Below are 21,552 nucleotides of genomic sequence, written 5' to 3'. Positions count from 1 at the left end.
CAGTTTTCAGGAGGAACTTCTGGGGCAAGTTAAAGCATCCTGGTTTCATGATGACATCAATTCAAAAAAACAGCATTCTTGGGACCTTGCCCCTGCTTCTACAGGATACATTTTCTTATATGCAAGTCCCCTTCTGGTTTTGTTTTCAATTTTTCTTCCTTTGTTGACCTTAATGTTTTATAGAAAATTATGATGGGCCCTCTTTGGAGCTGCTGCTGCTGCTGCTAAGTCACTTCAGTCGTGTCCGACTCTATGTGACCCCACAGATGGCAGCCCACCAGCTCCCCCGTCCCTGGGATTCTCCAGGCAAGAACACTGGAGTGGCTTGCGATTTCCTTCTCCATCTTTGGAGCTATTGTATCCATACGACAAGAATGGACAATATAAAAAAGGATCAAAGGAAAAGAAAAGATGGGGAGAAAAATCACAGAAATGATAGAAGAAAATGTCCCAGGATTGCAGGACATGAATTTTCAGAATAAATGGATCCACTGTGGATCAAGAATAGCAGAAGAGGAAAGACCCACACCAGGATATACCATCATGGAACTCCAGACCACCAGGGATGGAGGGACTGTCCTCAAACTCCCAGTGAAGGAGAAAAGAAAAACCGAGCCAGCAGAACAACCGTATGCAGAAAGGGTGTGAACCTCCATGCCTCTAAAACACTTACAGACCCTGGGAAGTATAAGGACACCTTCAAAACCCCGAGAGAAAATCACTTCTAGCCTGGGACTCGACTCTACTTCCAAACTATCAAGCAAGTTTGTGGGCAAAATAAAGTCCTTCAGATTTTTCTTAGGACATAAGGACGCAACCAAGAAATGCGACACCATGGGAGCCAGCCCGGAGCAGAGTAAAGGCCCATTCCTGAACGACACTGACAGGGAGCAGTAAAGGGAGCAGGAAGAAGACCGCAGGCTCCATAAGAAAAGTGGAAGTGACACATCTGAGTGCACAGATGATGTTGCTGATAACAATGTGATTCATACTTGGAGCATCTGGAAAAAAAATTAACACAGGCAAGCGAAAAACCGGGCAAAGGTGAAGGCTGAGCAGAGCAGGAGCACCGGGCTCAGCGGTGAAGGGCTCGGGGCAGAGGTGCAGACACAGGGGTGCTTCCTGCGCAGGGGCGAGGGGGCGACACCGATTCCTGGGCCCTGACCCAGCCCTCACTGAGCCCAAACTCCTAGAGGAGTGACCTGCTGCAGCTTTCAGGTTCCTCAGGCGACTCTTCCCAAGCATGTTGGGGAAATGCTGACCAGTACACTGGGATCAGTAAACTCAGAACTGACTTGCTTTTCTAAGTCAGTTAACAGTGCAGCTCTCCTTTTAACAGCTAATGTAAGTTATTTTCATTAAACCAAAAATATCATTAGGGCAAATGCAGCATGTTCCAAACGTCAAAGATAAATAAACACACACACACATCCAATCGACATCTTTTTATATGGTCAATGAATCTATGACAAAGAATACACAATAGGGAAAAGACATCCTTGTCAATAAATGGTGTTAAGAAAAGGAGACAGCAACTAGCAAATGACTGAAACCAAACCACTTTCTTACACTGCAGACAAAAACAAACTCAAAATGGATTAAAGACTTAAATGTAAGATCCGAAACCAAAAGCTTCTAGAAGAAAACACAGACAGATCTTTGACCTTGATCTTAACAATTTTTTTGGATCTGTCCCTTCAGGCAAGGGAAACAAAAGCAAAATAAACAAATGGGACTACATCAGTCTTAAAAAAGTCTCTGCACATGAAAGAAACTATCAACAAAACAAAAAGGCAGCCTACTGAGTGGAAGAAGAGACTGTATTTGCTTCAATCACAATTAAAGTCAAGTACAGTTCCTTAAAAAAAAGATACTGTATTTGCAAACACATCAGATAAGGGTTAATACCCAAAATATACAAAGAATTCACACAACATCAAAAAAACAACCTGACTAAAAAATGGGCAGAGGACCTGAACAGACATTCTTCAAGAAGATATACAGATGGCCAACAGGCACATGAAAAGATTCTCAACATCACTAACTATCAGGGAAATGCAAATCAAAACCACAATGGGATCCCATCTCATACCTCTCAGAATGGCTGTATCAAAAAGACAAGAAATGACAAATTTTGGTGAGAACGTGGAGATAAGGGAAGCTTCCTGCACTGCTGGTAGGACTGTAAACTGCAGAAAACTGTATGGAAGTTCCTCGAAAACCTAAAAATAGAATTGCCAAATAATCCAGAGATTTCACTTCTGCGTATTCACCCAAAGAAAACAAAAACATGCATTCAAAAAGATAACACGCACACCAAGGTTCACTGCAGCGTTACTTACAAGAGCCAAGATATGGAAGCAACCTAACAGTCCATTGATGGGTGAATGGAATATTACTCAGCCCAAACAAAAATGAAATCATGCCACCTATGACAACATCTACAGGGTATATTATGCTAAGTGAAATAAATCGAGAAAGACAAACACCATATGATTTCACTGATACATGCAATTTAAAAAAGCAAAAACAAAAATGAATCAAGCACAGGGATGTAATATAAGCATAAGGAATATGGTCGATAACAGTCTAGTAACTTTGTATGGGGACAGATGGGTACTAGACTTACTGTGGTGATTTCATAAAACATGCAAATATCAAATCACCATGTAGCACGCCTGAAACATAATGCTTGCATATACTGCAATTAAAAAAGCCATTTTTGACTCACTGTGAAATTTTCAAATGATAACAGAAAACAGGTTTATTTTACTTAAGTAACCATCTGTTGCAAAGACCTTCCTGAATTTCTCCAGGGATCCTCATATCCTTTGGCTTTTATCAACAGCATTGAATAGTCCCTTAATTTTCCATCATCCATGTACTGGAAACACAGTTTCCAGGTTCACCCTTCCAGTGTATATTCCATTTGCCATAAGACACTTGGTCATCTTCATTTATACAAATGCCACAAAACACACAGCTCTTAAGATGTTGAAAATGCTCCAGTGTAACATTCCTGTTTTACAATCATAAAATGCTGTCTAATAATCTGAGTACCCACTACACACTAGGAACCAGACATATTTATCTTCTTGCTCATCGCAACAATTTTACTAAATTAGTATTATTAATTCCATTGCACATAGGACGAAACTGAGGCTGAGATTAAATGCTTGTAAATAATAAAGTGCAAGATGCAAACCCCAGTCTGTTTTAGAAGCTCATGTTGTTTCTAAAATATCATGCCTGTCTCATTTCCTGCAAGTCCTGGAATTTCAGTGATCATCTAGTTGTTCATTCCGTCCCCTTTTCTAATGAGAAATTTGGGGTCCAAAACTTTGAAGTGATTCCCCTAAATGGCAGAATTAGACCAAATTCCTCGGCTCTTGACACCTACTCTATTTTTATTCCACAAATCTATGTACCTGGTGCTATCCTAAGTGCTGGACAGAGCTAGCATTTATCATTAACTCTGTGCGGGGCTCTACTGTGCTTTAACCTGCACTGACTCACTCAATTCTCACGGCGGTCCTAGGGTATAGATTAATTCCATTTGACAGGAGGAAGAAACTAAGTGAGAGAGCGTAAGTAACTTGCACGGGGTTACACAGCTAGCAAGCAGCAGAGCTGGTTTGAAACCCAGTCTGTCTGACTCGGAAGTGCAAGCTCTTAGCATCCGCAAGGTGGACAGTTCACATTATCTCTTCTGAATGCCCATATGGTTTTAGTCTTCTAATTAAAAGTGTACACACGATGTGTGGACCCTTCTTGAATCCAGATGATTCAAACAAATGAACTGTTAGGAAGTGAAACCAACGGGAAAATCTGTGCACTGACCGGTTGCTCAGTAATACCCAGGAACGTATTTTTTAAGGTGTGATGACAGTATTGTGGTTATGTTGAAAACTAGTCCTTATCTTTCGCAGATACATACCCAAGTGTTTACAGATGAAACGATTATTTCTGGGATCTGATTCAAAACCATCTGGGAGTTAACGGTGGGATGGAGAACAAGTCTCGCCTGGGTGTTGGTTGGCTCCAGAAGCTAGTGATGGGTACATGAGGTTTATTAGTTCTTTTCTATCATGCAAATGTTTGAAAATTTCTATGATTAAGAAAGAATGCATGATTTTTTTCTAAAGGCAAGAAAAACCATGATATTAACAGTATTTGGAAAACAGAAATATGAATGATTTTCCCTCCTCTACTTTTTTATTTTCAATTTTCTATAATACTTTTATAATGGAAAACATAAAATAAGCTACTTAAAGAAATTCCTTATTTTCTCAGAAGAGCCAGAGCAAGTCAACCCGTAATCTAATGAGGTTAAAGTATCATGACAAACGCATTTCCCACCTCTTAATCAGTTAACCACCCATTCATACACTTTAAAATGGGCCACTTTCTGAAGACAAGTACGGTCTTTTTTTTTTTTTTTTTTAAATATTTATTATCTATTTGGCTGTGCTAAGTCTTATTTGAAGCATGTGGGATCTTCGATCTTCATGGCAACAAGCAGGATCTCTAGCTGAAGCATGTGGGATCTAGTTCCCCAACCAGGGCCAGAACCCAGCCCCCCGCATTAGGAGCACAGAGTCTTAGCCACTGGACCACCAGGGAAGTCCCCAAATATGGTCTTTAAACGGGCCAAGAGCACAAAGGCACATGAACGCAGAACAGATTACAGACAGATTTAGCAAAAATAACGACAGTCACCCAGACTGATGGCAGTGATCACTCGGTACTGTGGTATACATGTCGAATTATAATGCTGTACAACTGAAACTTACATAACAATAATAGTAAAGAGAATGTAAACCCCCAAAACAGATATGGTCAAGTAAAAATGGGCGATGATTCAAGGGATAATATATAACATGCTTTGGTTTAAAAACAGAACAAAACTAACTAGTGATACCATTACTCTTGAGAGTTAGGCAGAGTTTGGGACGAAGATCTTGAACGTGTAAGGCTGCCCTTCGCATGGACCTTAGCACAGGGAGCTTCTCCTCGCCTGTGTATGGCCAGCTGGGGACAGGACAGCCACAGCTCCAGGGACAGCTGTCTTATTCTTCAGTGAAACAACAGTAATTTCCACATGTCACAGTATGAAAATAAAGTTTGGGAAGCAGTGGCTTAAGCTCGAACTATCCCGATCATTGCTCAAAAGCTGAATAAACGTGCAACAAGGGGCGACGGTATATAGTAATCTCTTTTTGAAATATGTTGGCACAGAAAAAAGCACACACCCGTGTTATAGGTCAATACCATTGTTTCCGTTCTTTTTTTTTTTTTCCCATCTGCACTCCCTCCCACACCCCACCCATGAAATCTGAAGGTGTATTCCAGCAGCGTTCAATGAAGGAAACCTCCGAACACAAATGCTAGCTCAGCGGCGTAAGGTTAAACTGTGGGAACAGGAGCAAAACCCTGAATCCCTGTGCCAATGCTAAACGTATTCAAGGTAAGTCTGACATAAATTCCACTTGATAAGAAAGAGACATACTTAAGTGTCAGTGGACGGAAAGTCTTCATAGAGTAGAAGCTTAGAGCTAATAAGGATCTTCTTTTATTATTATTTAAATTTTTTATTGCACCTTATGGCATGTGGGATCTTAGTTCCCTGACCAGGGATCAAACCTGCACCCCTGCACTTAAGTGTGGAGTCTTAACCACTGGACCACCAGGGAACTCTGAAAAGACAATAAACTGAAGCCCAAATTACTCACTTAAGTTCACAAGCAGCTGAACTGGGGCCAGTCTCCAGCTGCCAACAACTGCACTTCCCAGGACACCTCCAGAGACCTCTTGTTAATTGCCTCTTTGAATCTCTCTAAAACCATAAAACAATCTCCAAGTACTTCCTGCTTTGCAGGGAAACAGAATCGATGGTTAATCTGCAACTAGCAAACCAATGTTCAAGGAACCAGAAGTTAACCTCATGCCACTAATTAACCTTAAATTTGTGATATTTAAACACAATTTCCTTTATTAGTCAGTTCCTGTTTATATTTATGAATTAAAAAGGAGGCTTTGTCATTCTTGCACAGGACAGAAAATATTTTTAAAAGCAAACTATCATGGTCTTCTTTATATAGTTATGGCGGGGGCACATATGATAAGTATATCAAGATCTATGTCTAGAAGCTATGTTTGTACTCTGCGAGAATGAAGACATCACTAATAAAATTCCCTTCCTTGTACTAAGAAAACAGTCCAGACAAAAGAGGCCCCAACCAAAAAGAGAATATGAGATTGGTGGAGAAGCTGAAAAATGAGCTACCAAGACAGGATCAACTGAATGAGGAAGAGGAAAAAGACAATATGTACCTCTGCATAAATTCTTTTTAATATAAATTTATTTATTTTAATTAGAGGCTAATTACTTTACAATATTGTATTGGTTTTGCCATACATCAACATGAATCCGCCACGGGTGTATACATGTTCCCCATCCTGAACACCCCCCACCTCCCTCCCCATACCATCCCTCTGGGTCATCCCAGTGCACCAGCCCCAAGCTTCCTGTATCCTGCATCGAACCTGGACTGGCAATTCATTTCACATATGGTATTATACATGTTTCAATGCCATTCTCCCAAATCATCCCACCCTCTCCCTCTCCCACAGAGTCCAAAAGACTGTTCTATACATCTGTGTCTCTTTTGCTGTCTCGCATACAGGGTTATCATTACCATCTTTCTAAATTCCATATATATGTGTTAGTATACTGTATTGGTGTTTTTCTTTCTGGCTTACTTCACTCTGTATAATAGGCTCCAGTTTCATCCACCTCATTAGAACTGATTCAAATGTATTCTTTTTAGTGGCCGAGTAATACTCCATTGTGTATATGTACCACAGCTTTCTTATCCATTAGTCTGCTAATGGACATCTAGGTTGCTTCCATGTCCTGGCTATTATAAACAGTGCTGAGATGAACATTGGGGTCTGCATAAATTCTTGTGTATTGAGAGCAACTTTATTTCAATAACCAGCAAGTGCCTAGACTTAAACGTTAAGGAAACAGAATTTTTTTGTATCCATATTGGCTAAAGCTGTACTGTGATATCAAGCAAAAAAACTCTTCAAATTTCTCTCACAAAGTTTCAACAAGAAAAATCTAAAAGTTCCTTCTCCAAGAAAAAAAAAGGGGGGGGGGACCAGTGTTGTTATTCCTAGGCACTACAGTGTATGCCTTGGGTTAAGGTGAAACCCAAGAACACAAGGTCTGCGTCACTGGCAATGATATCTGAGTAGGTTCTTCATTTTGTTTCCTGGCACAAAGAAAATCCTGCAGGAACAGGGGTCACTTTTTAAACACTATTAAGGATAGGTTAAGGCAGAAATACGTTCCCCGGCCCGGACGAAACCATAAAAGTCCTTCACCTAAAACAGGCTTCTAATTAACATGAGGACACAAACTTAAGTTCTGATGTCCAAATTTCAGAGTCCCTGGAAAGGAGGCTTCAAAGTACCTACTTAACATATAATATGGGACTGTTTACTGAAATTAGAAACTGGGTCTGGGGCATTATCAGCAAAAGGTGGTAATTCTCAACTTCTATACATCTGTGTCTTTCCTGTGAATCTGCGGAGGAAAAACGGTAGGAGAGACAGAGGCTGTTTCCCCAGTATCCCTTGAAATTCTTCACATTTATAACCATCACCTCTCATTACAGAAACACAGACAGGCTTTCTTTCCCCCTCTTTACAAATACATCTACTCCTTCCTCCACTCTTTAGATAAAAAAATGGACAGAAATCAGATGATTCAAAATGTTCAGACACACCTAATACGAGCCTACAATGCACCTCACCCAGTCCAGGGATATTTGTAGGTTCACTCTGCACCAGATGGGGGGAATTAAAAAAAAAAAAATGAATGAATGAATCCATAAGGCACTCACTGTTCAACAGCAGCTGCCAACTGATACATCTTGACCTGCACAACTCAAAATCAATTTAAACTCAAAGGACAGTATGGCGTAGGGAAGAAGACCACTGAACCAAGCACAGCCTTACTATTGCCCACCTAGTTTGCAGCATCCTAGCTGATTCCCCTGCTCTCAAAGCCCCCTCCTTTTCAATGTGTCCTGCATTCAACCGTCAGATTCATTTCTACCTTTCAAGGAGTCTCCCTCCTGCTCGAGAAGCTTCACAGACTCCTTAGATCACAGACTCACGTCTAGATCAAACTCTTCTTCAGGTTAAAGTCTTCTACAGGCTAGCTCCACTTACCTGTTCAACTCTGTTTCATGCCAATCCGTTTTAGAGGGGTAGGACACAAGCCTAGTTCCACTAACTCGTCTGGCAACCTTCATGCTCAGCAGTCACTGTTTCCTCTAACGTCAGCGCAGACCCATTCGCTTTCTGACATTCCTTTAGGGCTCGGGCACCATCCTTAACAAATGCCAGGTGTGTCCCAAGCTACTTTTATAGTGTTACTATCCCAACCAGACGTTCCTCTTCCCTGCCACCCCTTAGTGAAGTCAAACAGTCTTGACTTCGCTTAGTCGCAGACAGTTTGGGCATGGGGGTCCCCTTGTAAGAGAAGGGGAGAGTCTGGAGAGACTGCAAACGGCGGACGAGGAAATGAAGGAAGGAGAAAAGGGAAGGGAAGGTTCCTGCTCTGTACTTTGTCTTCTCTTTGGAAGACGTGGGAGGGGGGGGCGGGGGGAAGGGGAGTTGAAGGAGGAGACTCCAAGAAATGAATTCTTGAAAGCGGCACAAGAAACTCAAGGTGCTCGCTAGGAAGGAAATATAGGCCCCTGGATAACGGAAAGGGCTCCCATCACCCTGGGAGAGAAGGACTAGTTACAACGTGAAACAAAGGTTGGGAGTCAGGAGGTGAGGGGTGGAGAGGTTTCACTGATCCCACATCTCCGAAGGTCGAGCCGTAAGGAAAGGAGAAGGGACGCCACGCGTCCCTCGGGGCAAGAGGGACAGGGTGGGCGCCTCAAGACGGCTCTGGGGCGAGCATTCATGGGGCATCTCTTCTACCCGGCGCGGGGGCGGGGAGGTGGTTTTGAGTGGGGTCGTCTCTCAAAGGGAGAAACGGTTTCCCAAGACAGGGAACTCCGAGAACGGAAACCCCGGGTCCGCAGAAACGTTAAAGCTTTGAGGCACCGGCATTCCGCAGTCCCAACCCGGCTTTCGCACACACTCACCGCGTCCCCTCCAAACGCCACCGCTCCAGCTGCAGCTACCGGCCGGCGCAGCCGCACTCAGCGCGCACCGCCCCCACGTGACGCGCCCGGGCCCCGCCCCGCCCCACCCACGTGACTCGAAGGGCCCGCCCACCTGCCCTCCCGCTGGCCCTTTTGTTGCTCTCCCCTGGGCGTGGCCTTGCCTCGCCCCTCCCTTCTCGGCAAGATGGTGGCGCCCGGCTGTAGCGCGCCGGGCCTCTGGGTCCGGGGCTTCGGGCAGTGTCTCGGGAGTCTCTTCACCCTCTTCTCAAAGCCACTTTGTTCCGCTGCTGCTGCTGCCTCTCAGCCCCTGGATGCTCAGCGATTAGCAGAGAGACTCCGGGCCCAGAAACAGCAACAAAAGACGAAGGAGCCGGTGAGTCCAGAAGGACCACAACTCCCAAGAGGCAGTGCGCTCACTGGGGTGAGGGAGGGAGGTAGGCGGGTCCTCTGACACCTGTCAGGTAAATGTCGAGGGCTTGTGGTGGGAGAACTGGGAGAAAGCGAAGGGGACAGCTCAGCAGGGTGCAGGATCTTCCTGTGGGCTGGGTCTTTGGCTCCTGCCGACCCCGGCCTTAAGCCCTACTTGGGTACCAGTGGGACAGACACGCACCCCTGCTCTCAAATTATACTCGAGGAAGGCGCTCATCTAGTGCAGAGATACAGGCATTCCCTTCCCAAATTCTCACCCAGATTTAGTGAAAGACCTCCTCACCGGACATTGACCGTCTCTCCTTCTCTCCCCCTAGGCGCCCACAAACCCTGTTCAGCGGAGAGTGCGAGAACTAGTGCGGTTCACAGAGCAGCTGCAGCGCGTCCACCCCAACGTGCTGGCTAAGGCGCTGAGCCGGGGAATTGTCCATCAGGACAAGGAACTTGTGGTCATCAATAAGCCCTACGGTCTCCCTGTGCACGGTGAGGAGCACGTGGCGGGGAAGGGGGAGGGGCGCTGCTGCTTTCTGTTACAAGGAAGGGTAACTCTGACATTACTCCTGGGGCTTTCTGAAGCTTTGCTTTCAGAGTAATTAAACTTTTGTAAGGATACTGACCTATGTAAGGCATCAGAGAGGACACAGAGATAAAGAAGACGGTCCCCATCTTCCAAGCATCTGGCAGCCAGCAGTGTGGAATTTGCTGTGTGCCAGCCTCCACCAGGGATTGCTATAGAGGACCAAAGCTGTGTAGTTCCTGTCTTCAAATTATTTTCCATCAAAATTGGGAAAAAGGGTATAACGTGTGTTGGTGTATAACTAGCAAAACCCCAGGGCACCTCGACCTTAATGGACACCCTGATGTTTTTATTTTCAGAGATAGCTAGAGTGAGTCAGGAAAGATTGACAGAAAAAATGCATTTGTGGAAGGGGTTTTGCTGGAGGAAAAGGCATGTTTTAGCTAGAAGTACAAACGCTTTGGGGGGGAGATACAGAGATGGTTGTACATGAAAACAGGGAATTAAGTTAGACATTGTCTAGTGCTTTGTATTTTTCTCTCTTGATCCTTCCATTAAGTTTCTTGCCTTTTCGTTCCCCAAGAAATAATTATTATCCTGATATTTACATTTTGTAGATAAGAAAACTAAAAGTTGAAAAGGGTAAGTAATCTAAGGTCAGTGGCTAGTTAGGAGGCTCCATAGAGTGGAACCCAGGAATGCCCATCCTTTCAACTCCTGGGTAATGCCTCAGGAGGGCCTGATGGTCTTGCATTTCTCACTAGGGTTTACTTGGCAGATTCTCAAACCTGTGTTTATATAGTGAAATATCAGACCTCATTTTGGTTGCTAATTTTAGTTTGAGTACATAAGTACCTTTAAAAAATTGTTTATGTGTGAGGAGAAAGCCACATAACCTGGGATCTTGTTTCTTAAACTTTATTATGCATATAAGTCACTTGGGCGTTTTGTTAAAATGCAGAGTTTGACTCATTATCTGGGTTGGGGGGGCCTGAGATTCCTTTCTAGCAGGTTCCCCGGGCATACATGTTGCTAGTCCCTGGACCACACTTCAGTTTTACTGCCCTCAAGAGCATCTGCTGTTAATCCAATAATCTGCTTTTCCCAAGTCGAGGTCTTTGATGGGATCTTTCCCTGGCCACTCAGATCTCTGGCTCTTTCCTTCTCAGGTGGCCCTGGGGTCAAGCTCTGCATCAGTGATGTACTGCCCGTCCTGGCAAAGATACTCCATGGCCCCAAGGCAAAGCCGCTGCACCTGTGCCATCGGCTGGACAAGGAAACCACAGGTGTAATGGTGTTGGCTTGGGAAAAAGAAGTGGCGCATCAAGTCCAAGAGCTGTTTAGAACCCGTCAGGTGACAAAGAAGTACTGGTATGAAACCTGTCGCTAGCGGTCGAGGTGGTGTAGGGCCTCTTTCATTTCTTCAGCTCTTACATCAGGAATCCCTGGTGACAGAAGGCACTGTCTTAGGATCTCTGGACATATAAAAATTATAGGAAATAGATTTAGTGCTTAGACTATTAGAGTCTGATAGTATGCTGCTGCTGCTAAGTCGCCTCAGTCATGTCCGACTCTGTGCGACCCCATAGACAGCAGCCCACCAGGCTCCCCTGTCCCTGGGATTCTCCAGGCAAGAACACTTGGGTGGGTTGCCATTTCCTTCTCCAATGCATGAAAGTGAAAAGTGAAAGTGAAGTCGCTCAGTCGTGCCCGACTCTTAGCGACCCCATGGACTGTAGCCAGCTAGGCTCCTCCATCCATGGGATTTTCCAGGCAAGAGTACCGGAGTGGAGTGGTTCCTAATTATGGCTGTACATAAAAATTATTAAAAACTAATTATGCAAGTAATATGATTTGATTGTTGTGGTAAAATGTCAGACAGCATGGATAAAGCAAAAAAAAAGTCCTGGAGAATTCACTCATTCTATTATTCTCGTTCCTTCTCTTGGGGTTGTTTGGTTTTTATTCCTGTGGAGCTTACTCATCCTATTTACATACATGTCTGATGCAGGTTCGATCCCTGAGTTGGGAAGATCCGCTGGAGGAGGGCGTAACAACCCACTCCAGTATTCTTGCCTGGGAAATCCCATGGACAGAGGAGCCTGGCGGGCTACAGTCCACGGGTTGCAAAGAGCAGGACACGATGGAGTGAGTGAGCACACTGATGGGTACACTGTGTGTGTGTGTGTGTGTGACATTGTACAGTGTACACTGCTTTTCCGACTTAACTCTTCATCTGTAGGCTCTTTCCATGTTGGTGCATGTAGATTTACCTCAGTTTGTATTTATTTGGCTGTGCTGGGTCTTAGTTGCGGTGTGCGGGATCTTAGATCTTCGCTGTGGCATGTGGAGTCTTCAGTTGCAGCTTAGGAACTCTGAATTGTGGCATGTGGGATCTAATTCCCTGACCAGGGATCGAACTCAGGCCCCCGCCATTAGACCACCAGAGAAGTCCCAATCTTAGGGGTTTTTTTAATATATATAATTTATTTAGTTTTTAATTGAAGGATAATTGCTTTACAGAATTTTGTTGTTTTCTGTCAAACCTCAATGAATCAGCCATAGGTATATATATATCCCCTCCCTCCCATCTCCCTCCCCATCCCACCCCTCTAGGTTGATACAGAGCTCCTGTTTGAGTTTGCTGAGACATACAGCAAATTCCCATTGGCTATCTGTTTTACATATGGTAATGTCAGTTTCTATGTTACTCTCTCCATACATCTCACCCTCTCCTCCCCTCTCCGCATGTCCATAAATCTATTCTCTATGTGTCTTTCTCCATTGCTGTCCTGCAAATAAATGCTTCAGTACCATCTTCGAGTCCGTACATATGCGTTAGTGTGTGATATTTATCTTTCCCTTTCTGATTTACTTCACTCTGTATAATAGGCTCCAGGTTCATCCACCTCATTAGAACTGACTCAAATGCGTTCCTTTTTATAGCCGAGCAGCATTCCATCGTGTATATGTACCACAACTTCTTTATCCGCTCATCTGTCAATGGACATCTAGGTTGCTTCCGTGTTCTAGCTATTGTAAATAGTGCTGCAATGAACAGTGGGACATATGTGTCTTTTTCAATTTTGCCAACCTTAGTTTTTTAATAGAAGAAAGGTACATGAGCAAAAACGAAACCACTCCTATCCCCCATCTACTCTATTTCCTGTTCCTGAAGCAGTTACTGTTGCTAGTGTCTCGTGTAAACTTGTCGCATTATGTGGGACATGTGTAAGCAGATGACTGTGTGGCAGCGTGTTTCGCGTTGCTTTGCAATCTGCTCTTTTCACTTGGACAGTATATCTTGGAGGGCCTTTTGTGTTGCACAGTTAGAGCTGTCTCCTTTAAAATGGCTCTATTGTATGTATTCGTTGTGTGGATATGTCATAACTTCCTTATTGATGTTTAAGTAGTTTTCCATTTTTCAAAGCCTCTTGCAAAGAATATGTGAGTATATCCTTAGGACAGATGCCCAGAAATGGAATTGCTGGGTTGAAGGGTGCACACTTTATAAAATTTGAATGGTTACTACCCAAGTTGCTCTCCAAAATGATGCTGCTGCCGCCTCTATGTCACTTCAGTCGTGTCCGACTCTGTGCGACCCCATAGACAGCAGCCCACCAGGCTCCCCCGTCCCTGGGATTCTCCAGGCAAGAACACTGGAGTGGGTTGCCATTTCCTTCTCCAATGCATGAAAGTGAAAAGTAAAAGTGAAGTCGCTCAGTCGTGTCCGACTCTTAGTGACCCCATGGACTGCAGCCTACCAGGCTCCTCCATCCATGGGATTTTCCAGGCAAGAGTACTGGAGTGGGGTGCCTTTGCCTTCTCCACCAAAATGATGATGTCAGTTTTTATTCCCACTAGCTGTGATGGTATCCACTTCCCATTATGCCTGACCAATTCATTTTTAAAAGGTTTGCCACTCTGATGGGTAAAAAAATATATATTTTATTTTCTGTTTCCCTGTTAACTAGTGATGTTGGCTGGTTTTGTGTGTGTGTGTGTGTGTGTGTGTGTTTATCGATGGTTTTAGTTTTCCTTTCTGTGAGCAGACTGTTTTCTTTTGCCTGTGTTCTATAAGGTTATTATTTTATTTTTGATTGGTGAGCATTCTTTTCATATTTTGGATGTTAGTCCTTTTTGTATTATAGATTTTGAAGTTGCTTTGCTATCTTGGGAACCTTAAAAAAAATCTATATGCTTGAAACCCACCCACAGAGGTTCTGATTCATAAGTCTGGTGGGTGTGAGGTTTAGGTATCTGTGTCTTTAAAAAGCTCCACAAATGACTCTGATGAGGAATGAAGTTTTAAGAATCACCTCAGTGAGAGATGACAGATAATGGAGCAAGTTTAGCATGGTAGCTAAATGCTCAGAAAGATCTGTGTTCAGCTCTCACCTGTGTTATTTACCAGTGTGAGACTTTAGGTAAGTTATTGAACCCCTCTTACTAGATTTGGGATTCTTTGAGAGCAGGGATTTTTTTTTCCTTTCCTTTTTTTGTTGGGGCATGCGGTGTACACAGTGTGGCTTAGGGAATTTTCCCAACCCGGCTTTGAACCCATGCCCCCTGCAGTGGAAGCACAGAGTCTTAACCACTGGGTGGCCAGGGAAGGCTGGCCAGTAGGGATCTTTGTCTTATTCATCCATATAAAACCAGTGCCTACCTAAATCGGTGCCTGTTTACACTCAGTGAATATTTATTGGCTGAACGTTTTTGAGCAGGAGCGTTAGGTCATTAGGAAGGGTCATCTGGTGGTTATAAATCAGTGTAAGTATGGTAGAATGCATCAGATAGCAGTCTAAACTGCTACCAACGTGCAGCTGGGTGTCCAGAGTGTGAGATGTCATATCTGAGAGGGCTTTTGACTCCTGGGCCAGCGATTCTGTGTTAGGCTGATTGACCTGGAGGAGGTGTAAACGTAAGGACAAATCCGAGTCTTCTACCTGTCTGCAGTGTGATGGACCTCCAACAAGAGAGGTTGGGAGTGAGTTACTGAACTGTGTTTGAGGTTCCTGTGACTTTTGGAACACATTTCCTCCCTGTTTCATTTACCTGGCAAATAGAGCAGGAGCAGTCCTATGAGTTTTTCATTCAGTTCATTTTATTTATTCATTTGTTTCCTATGCAACTTGAATTTACCATCTTTTATCCTTTAAAAAAGAAAGATATAAAAGATACAAAACTATATTATCCCCCTTTAAAATGAAACTGCCCATACTTACTTTTAAAGGCTGGATGAAAGACCATGTTACTAATATAATTGTTTTTGTTTGTTTTCCTGCTCTCTCCGCACCACCCCCCCCCGCCCCCCCGCCCCAGTATTCTGCAATCAGCATATTTACTTTAGTAGCAGAAAAGATAGGTTTGTAAGAATAGTGATAGCTGTCAGGCTAAGCGCTATACCAAGAGATTTGGGACCCTCTGACCCTCAGAACTCACTACAGTAGTGCAGAAAGTCCAGCATGAAACCTCTAAGTAGCCGAATAACCAAGGAGCAAATCCCTCATCTTCATGGCTCAGGCCAGGGTTTGTGTGTCCCCGCAGGGCCATCACCGTGCGCGTCCCGGTGCCTGAAGTGGGAGTTGTGGACATCCCCATCGTCGAGAAGGAGGCGCAGGGCCAGCAGCATCACCACAAGGTGGGTGGGTGAGCACTTCTGGAGGGACAGGTTTTCTGCTCGTCTTTGAAGTCACATCTCGATTTCTTTGGCTGCAGATGACGCTGTCCCCGAGCTACCGCATGGACGACGGGAAGATGGTGAGGGTGCGGAGCAGCCGGAACGCACAGCTGGCAGTGACTCAGTACCAGGTGCTGAGCAGCAGCCTGTCCGCCGCCCTCTTGGAGCTCCAGCCTATCACGGGTGAGGGCGCCGCTGTTCGGCAGCCGGCAGAGCCGCGGGGCTCCTCAGGGCTTCACGCAGGGCCTTGTGCTGGGCCCCGCCCTGCCTCAGCCCCCGGGATTATGGGCCGCTGAGGTTGTACCAGAGTGTGCTTCCGGTGCTGATCCAAGGCTGGGAGCTCCCATGAGGATGTGAAAAGCAGTAGCATTAAGAATATGAACAGTTTGCTTACGTTTATTTAAAAATTTGCAAACGGGTTCCTCAAAAAGATGTCTGTCCACCGCTGTTCATAGCGGCGCTATACACAGTAGCGAAAAGGTGAACACAACCCACATGTCCGTCAGCAGATGATTGGAAAGACACGGTGGTACTTCATGCATGAAATATTACCCAGCCATAGAAAGGAAGGAGGTTCTGACATGTGCTTCAGCTGGATCAAACCTTATAGACATTAGCTAAATTAAAGAAGCCCAGCACAAAAGGGCACACGCTGTATGATTCCACTTATGTGAGATACCTGGAGTCCTCAGGTTCCTAGAGACGGGTAGCAGAGTGGTGGCTACAGGGGCTGGAGGGAGGAGGGGGTGGGGAGTTATGGTTTTTGGGGACAGGGTTTCAGTTCAGGGCGAAAGGGTTCTGGAGATGGACAGTGGTGATGGTTGCAGAACAATGTGAATGTACTTAATGCCACTGAACTGAACGCTTAAAAAGGATTAAAATGGTAAACCTGGGGACTTCCCTGGTGGTCCAGTGGTTAGGACTTGGAGCTTCCACTGCAGGAGCACATATGCCTGGTTGGGGAACTTAGGTCCTGCATGCCGTGCTGTGCAGCCTTTAAAAGAAGAGAGAATTCCTAATGCACTACTTTCAAATTCTGTTTTTAAAAAAAGTTCAAATTTTATGTATATTTTGCCATAATATAAAAATAAATGTGCCAAGTAGTACTATTTAATGTTATATGATAAAGTTATGTTTTACAAAAGCAAAAAGCACGGCAGCGATAGACCTCAAGTTGATCGGAGTGGTTATGTGTGGTGCAAAGGGAACTGTGACGGGGAGGGGTACTTAGAGGCTTAACGGTATTATTTCCTAATAGCTTATCATTTGTTATATTATCCTTTACACTTCATTGTAGCTGGGGTTTTGCCAATTTTACTGTGCTTTGATTTAATATGATTAGAAGCAGATGCTGCCAATAGTATCGTTTCTATGGCTACTCATAAGTCTCCTCCCTTTCTCTTTTTAAAGGAATAAAACATCAGCTTCGCGTTCACATGTCTTTTGGGTTGGATTGCCCAATCCTTGGTGATCACAAGTACTCAGACTGGAACAGGCTGGCCCCCCAGGTAATATCTTTTTGGCCCAAGATGCAACAGAATAAGGGAGAAAACTTATGCTTTCCCCTTGTTAAATCCCTAATGTCAGTTGCAGCAAAGGCGTGTTGATTATTTTCAGACACAGCGCCCTGCCAGCTGGGCTTCCCTGGTGGCTCAGCAGTAAAGAATCCACCTGCAGTGCAGGAGACATGGGGGTCGCGGGTTCAATCTGTGGTTCGTTAAGATCCCCTGGAGGAGGGCATGGCAACCCATTCCAGTATTCTTCCCTGGAGAATCCCATGGACAGAGAAGCCTGGCAGGCTACACTCCATGGGGTCACAAAGAGTCTGACACTACTAAGCAACTAAACAACAATAATCCTGCTAGCTCTTTAGGTTAGGGAGGAATTCAGAAGCAGACAGGAGACTTTCTGAAGGCTCAAAGCAGCCTTTCATGCTATTGCTAGAGTCTTGGTGGAAACTTGTTTTTCAGTGTTACAGCTCATTCTCTTGGAAAGCCAGAGAACTGGCCAAAGAGAGCTTTCCCAATGTGGTGGGTTTTCTGTCACGTGGGTTCTGAACCCTTCCTAGAGACAGCCCTGAAGCAGGCTGTCCCTCACTGTGTCATCCAGTGGGGATCAGTGATGGGGCCCCGGAAGTGGAAGTCTTCTACCCCTGGCTGCTGGTCAGAGGCACCGCCAGCCCGGCTCTCACGAGCTCTTTCCTTTGTGCAGAAGCTGTCTGCCGGGATCCTGAAGAAGCTGGGGCTGCAGCAGTCCAAGGCCCGCCACCTCCCCCTGCACCTGCACGCCTGCCAGCTGACCCTGCCTGCCCTGCAGCCCCAGAAGGAAGAACTCACCTTGCTCTGCAGGCCTCCTCGCTACTTTGTTAACTCCCTGCGCCGTCTGGGCTTAAAGATGCCGAGTCGGGACCACAGTGCGGACGAGGAAGCCGCACAGCCAGGAGCCCAGTGAAGACGGTCGGGCAGTCTGCCCTGAATTCTTCACTTTGTTTAAGGGACTCTGGCGACTTCTCACCGGGGCCAGACTCCAGAAGAGCCAGGTGTGAAGAGTTGGAGAAACCGCTGCTTCGGGGCTTTTACTGGAGGCTAGCATCTGTTTCCCACCACTCTGGTCACACTCTGGGAAAGCCAGCAGGCAGCTTCCCTGCCTCCGAGGCAACAGGAGTCCAGGATCAGGAGAGCTAAAGCCCGAGATTGCTGATCAGACGGTTCCTGTGGTTGGAGAGAACGTGATGGTTATCTAGCTCAGAGAGGGATTCAGGAGCAGTTTCTGTCCTCATGGAGTCACAGGACTGCTCAGCAAAGCCTTTCTGCTTGATTTATTCAGTCCCAGATTTTTAAAAATATTATTGGAGTTTGATCGCTTTACAATGCTGTGTTATTTTTTGCTGTACCACCAAGTGAATCAGCTCTATGTATACATACATCCCCTCCCTCTTGAGCCTCCCAGCCTCCCATCCCACCCCTCTAGGTCATCGCAGAGCACAAAGCTGAGCTCCCTGTGCTATACAACTGCCTTCCGCTAGCTGTCTACATTTTCCAGGTGGTAATGTACATATGTCACTGCTACTTCCCAGTTCGTCCCACCCTCTCCTTCCCACCCCGTTTCTACATGTTCATGCTCTACATCTTCATCTCCATTCCTGCCGGGCAAACAGGTTCAGCTGTGCCATTTTTCTAGATTCCATCTATATACATTAATACACGATGTTTGTTTTTCTGATTTCATTCTGTATGACAGTCTCTAGGTCCATCCACATCATTACAGATAACCCAGTTTCTTTCATTTTTATGTGTAATATTCCACTGCATATATGTACACATCTTTATCCATTCATCTGTTGATGGATCAGTCAAAGATTGTGTAGACAGTCATCACGAACAACAAGGCTTCTCGCCTGGCTCGGCCCAGGAGCCTTGCTGTGCACGTGATCATGGAGCCTGTGAGGGGTGTTCAGTGAGCAAGGAAAGCAGGTGTAAACAACGGGCAGTAACAAAAGCACGTGGAGCAGGCAGGGTGTTAGGCCGTGGTGGGAGCCGTGATGGGAGCACCCATATACCTAAAGAGGGCAGCAGTTAGCTCCAGCTGAGTGTCACTCTGGGGGAACAGATTTCATAACGTTTTTCAGAGTGAGGAAACCCAGCCATTCATGTGAAATCTGCCAGCATCTCGCTAGCTAAGTCAGGATTTAGTTAGCTTGGGTAGGCTGCTGCTGCTGCTAAATCGCTTTAGTCATGTCTGACTCTGTGCGACCCCATGGACTGCAGCCTACCAGGCTTCTCTGTCCATGGGATTTTCCAAGCAAGAGTACTGGAGTGGGGTGCCATTGCCTTCTCCGTTGGATAGGCTAGCAGATCCTATTTGCAGGTTGGGTTTCATCTGCAGGCTGTCTGTTTGCAGTCTGTGTTTAAAGACTGGTGTAGATGTTTGGGAAAGGGCCATCTTGAGAGTTCTGCATCAGTGTTTGACGTTTTAGCTTCATGTAGCATCTGTCCTTTCTAGACTAGGGGATGGCTTTGGTTAGTCTGTAAACACTATAGTTAGTGTTGTGAAGGGGCTGCCATTTCTCGAATCTTCGTTGTTTCAGAAGCAAGCCTGTCCTTGGGTCTCAGGCAGCTGAGCCAAGCACCACTTGGAGGAAAATGATTTTAACCACTCCTCTTAGTGGTCTGGCTCGCTCCTGTCTGGATTTTTGCAGCAGTACAATCTTGCAAACAAATACACCTCATGTTACCTTGGCTGAGCTGAGAAAACTCGGAATGATGACAGAGTTGGGGAGGGACCCCATTAGGTGCTCTCTCTGTGTTGAAAACAACTTTCTAAACCCACTTTCCTGTTCGCATAATACTGTTACCCTGCACCACGGACTTAACCTTAGAAGCACAGACGAGGTCACTGTGTGTGCTCCGCAGCAAGAGAAGCCACCGTAACGAGAAGCCCGCACATCACAACCCCACTCGCCGCAACTAGAGAAAACCCCCGCACAGCAACCAAAACACAGTGCATCTAAAAATAAGTTAATTAAAAAAATTTTAAGTGTTTTAAAAAAAAAATATTCAAGGTGCCAGGTTTGGGGGTAGCATCTCCTGAACCCCATCACCAAATAGCTACAAAGTCAGGGATTCCCATTACCTTCTCAGACTGGATAATCCTCTGAAACAACTCTCAAAACTCAGCTATACTTGCTATTGCAGTTTTTATTACGGCAATAAAAGAGGAGGCTCATGGGGTGGAGGTCTGTGAGAGTCCCAGACACGAAGCTACCCTGGCCCCTCCCTGGGGATTCAGGACTACAGCCCTCCAGGTACTCAGAGGGTGCCAACCTTAAAGGTCACATAAGCTTCATCTGGAGTCTTGGGGTTTCATCATATCAGCAAGATTGATTAGATCACTGATTATTGAACTCAGTCCAACTCTCCATCTCTAATCACATGGTTGGTCTATTGACATACCATTGACAGGCTGCACCCGGACACACCCCAGGGGTTACACAAAGTGTCAGGACCCATCCTAAGTAACAAAGACACTCCTATCATTCCAGAGATTCAGAGGCTTCCTCCCAGGAGGCAGGGACACAAGCCAGGCAAATTCCTTACTGCACAACACTTGCCCCTTGCACTCCTGTTCCTGGAGTCATCTCCATGTCCTAGATGGGGACCCCTTCACCTTCCGGGCTCCTTGGTGGCTGGCTGTATACGCCTCCGTCAGCTACAGCCTTAAGGTTCTCTTGGACCAGTGGCCTTGAAATACTTCACTTCCTTTCTCACACCCCACTCGGCACACCCTTATCTGCTGTGATCCAGGGCAGTGAGAATGGGGTTTTAATCAAGCCTGATCACCCGGGAGAGTGAAACTCTGCTTTCCTGGGGGTGTTCTCTGCTGTGCTCCCAGTCACAATAAACTGTTTGTGCTCAGTCATGTCCAACTCTTTGCTACCCCACGGACTGTAGCCTGCCAGGCTCCTCTGTCCATGGAATTTCCCAGGCAAGACTAATGGACTGACTTGCCATTTCCTCCTCCAGGGGATCTTCTTCACCCAGAGGTGGAACCTGAGTCTGCTGACTCTCTTTCCTTGCAGGAGGATTCTTTACCGCTTAACCATCAGGGAGGCCTTGGGGGGCACAGTAAACAGGCTCCAAATACTGCTGGGGAGAGTGGTTAGAGCTGATGCGGTTGATACGGGTGGGGTAGGGGGAGGATCTAGGGTGACTCCCGGGGAGCCTATCCTGAAT

The 21,552-nt window shown here is 45.5% G+C and overlaps 2 protein-coding genes across 3 annotated transcripts in view; one reads left to right on the top strand and one right to left on the bottom strand.

Moving 5' to 3' along the window:
- FAM118B (family with sequence similarity 118, member B) overlaps positions 1–9,250 on the bottom strand; it is a 49,479-nt gene extending 40,229 nt beyond the window's left edge. For both annotated transcript variants that reach the window (XM_010829486.1, XM_010829485.1), the window contains exon 1: positions 9,174–9,250. The gene's annotated coding sequence lies outside the window, so the exon portion shown is untranslated. The remainder of the gene's footprint in view (positions 1–9,173) is intronic.
- A 109-nt stretch (positions 9,251–9,359) lies between these two features.
- On the top strand, positions 9,360–18,690 carry RPUSD4 (RNA pseudouridylate synthase domain containing 4). The gene is made up of 7 exons (XM_010829483.1): positions 9,360–9,567; positions 9,941–10,106; positions 11,310–11,511; positions 15,688–15,781; positions 15,859–16,003; positions 17,231–17,328; positions 18,032–18,690. Exons 1-7 carry the CDS (start codon positions 9,379–9,381, stop codon positions 18,269–18,271), a joined length of 1,134 nt encoding a protein of 377 aa, XP_010827785.1. The 5' UTR covers positions 9,360–9,378; the 3' UTR covers positions 18,272–18,690.
- Positions 18,691–21,552: the final 2,862 nt, after the last annotated feature.

Source organism: Bison bison, unplaced genomic scaffold, assembly GCF_000754665.1.
Source record: "Bison bison bison isolate TAMUID 2011002044 unplaced genomic scaffold, Bison_UMD1.0 scf7180017864506, whole genome shotgun sequence".
In the NCBI taxonomy this organism is placed as follows: Eukaryota; Metazoa; Chordata; class Mammalia; order Artiodactyla; family Bovidae; genus Bison; species Bison bison.
This window is presented reverse-complemented; position numbering and strand designations above follow the sequence as displayed.

Bases quoted from the DNA above. Each gene is read 5' to 3' on its own strand.
- RPUSD4 (XM_010829483.1), top strand. From the start codon at position 9,379: ATGGTGGCGCCCGGCTGTAGCGCGCCGGGCCTCTGGGTCCGGGGCTTC. The intron at 15,782-15,858 runs GTGGGTGGGTGA...CTTTGGCTGCAG, and splicing joins GCCAGCAGCATCACCACAAG to ATGACGCTGTCCCCGAGCTA. The intron at 17,329-18,031 runs GTAATATCTTTT...TCCTTTGTGCAG, and splicing joins GGAACAGGCTGGCCCCCCAG to AAGCTGTCTGCCGGGATCCT.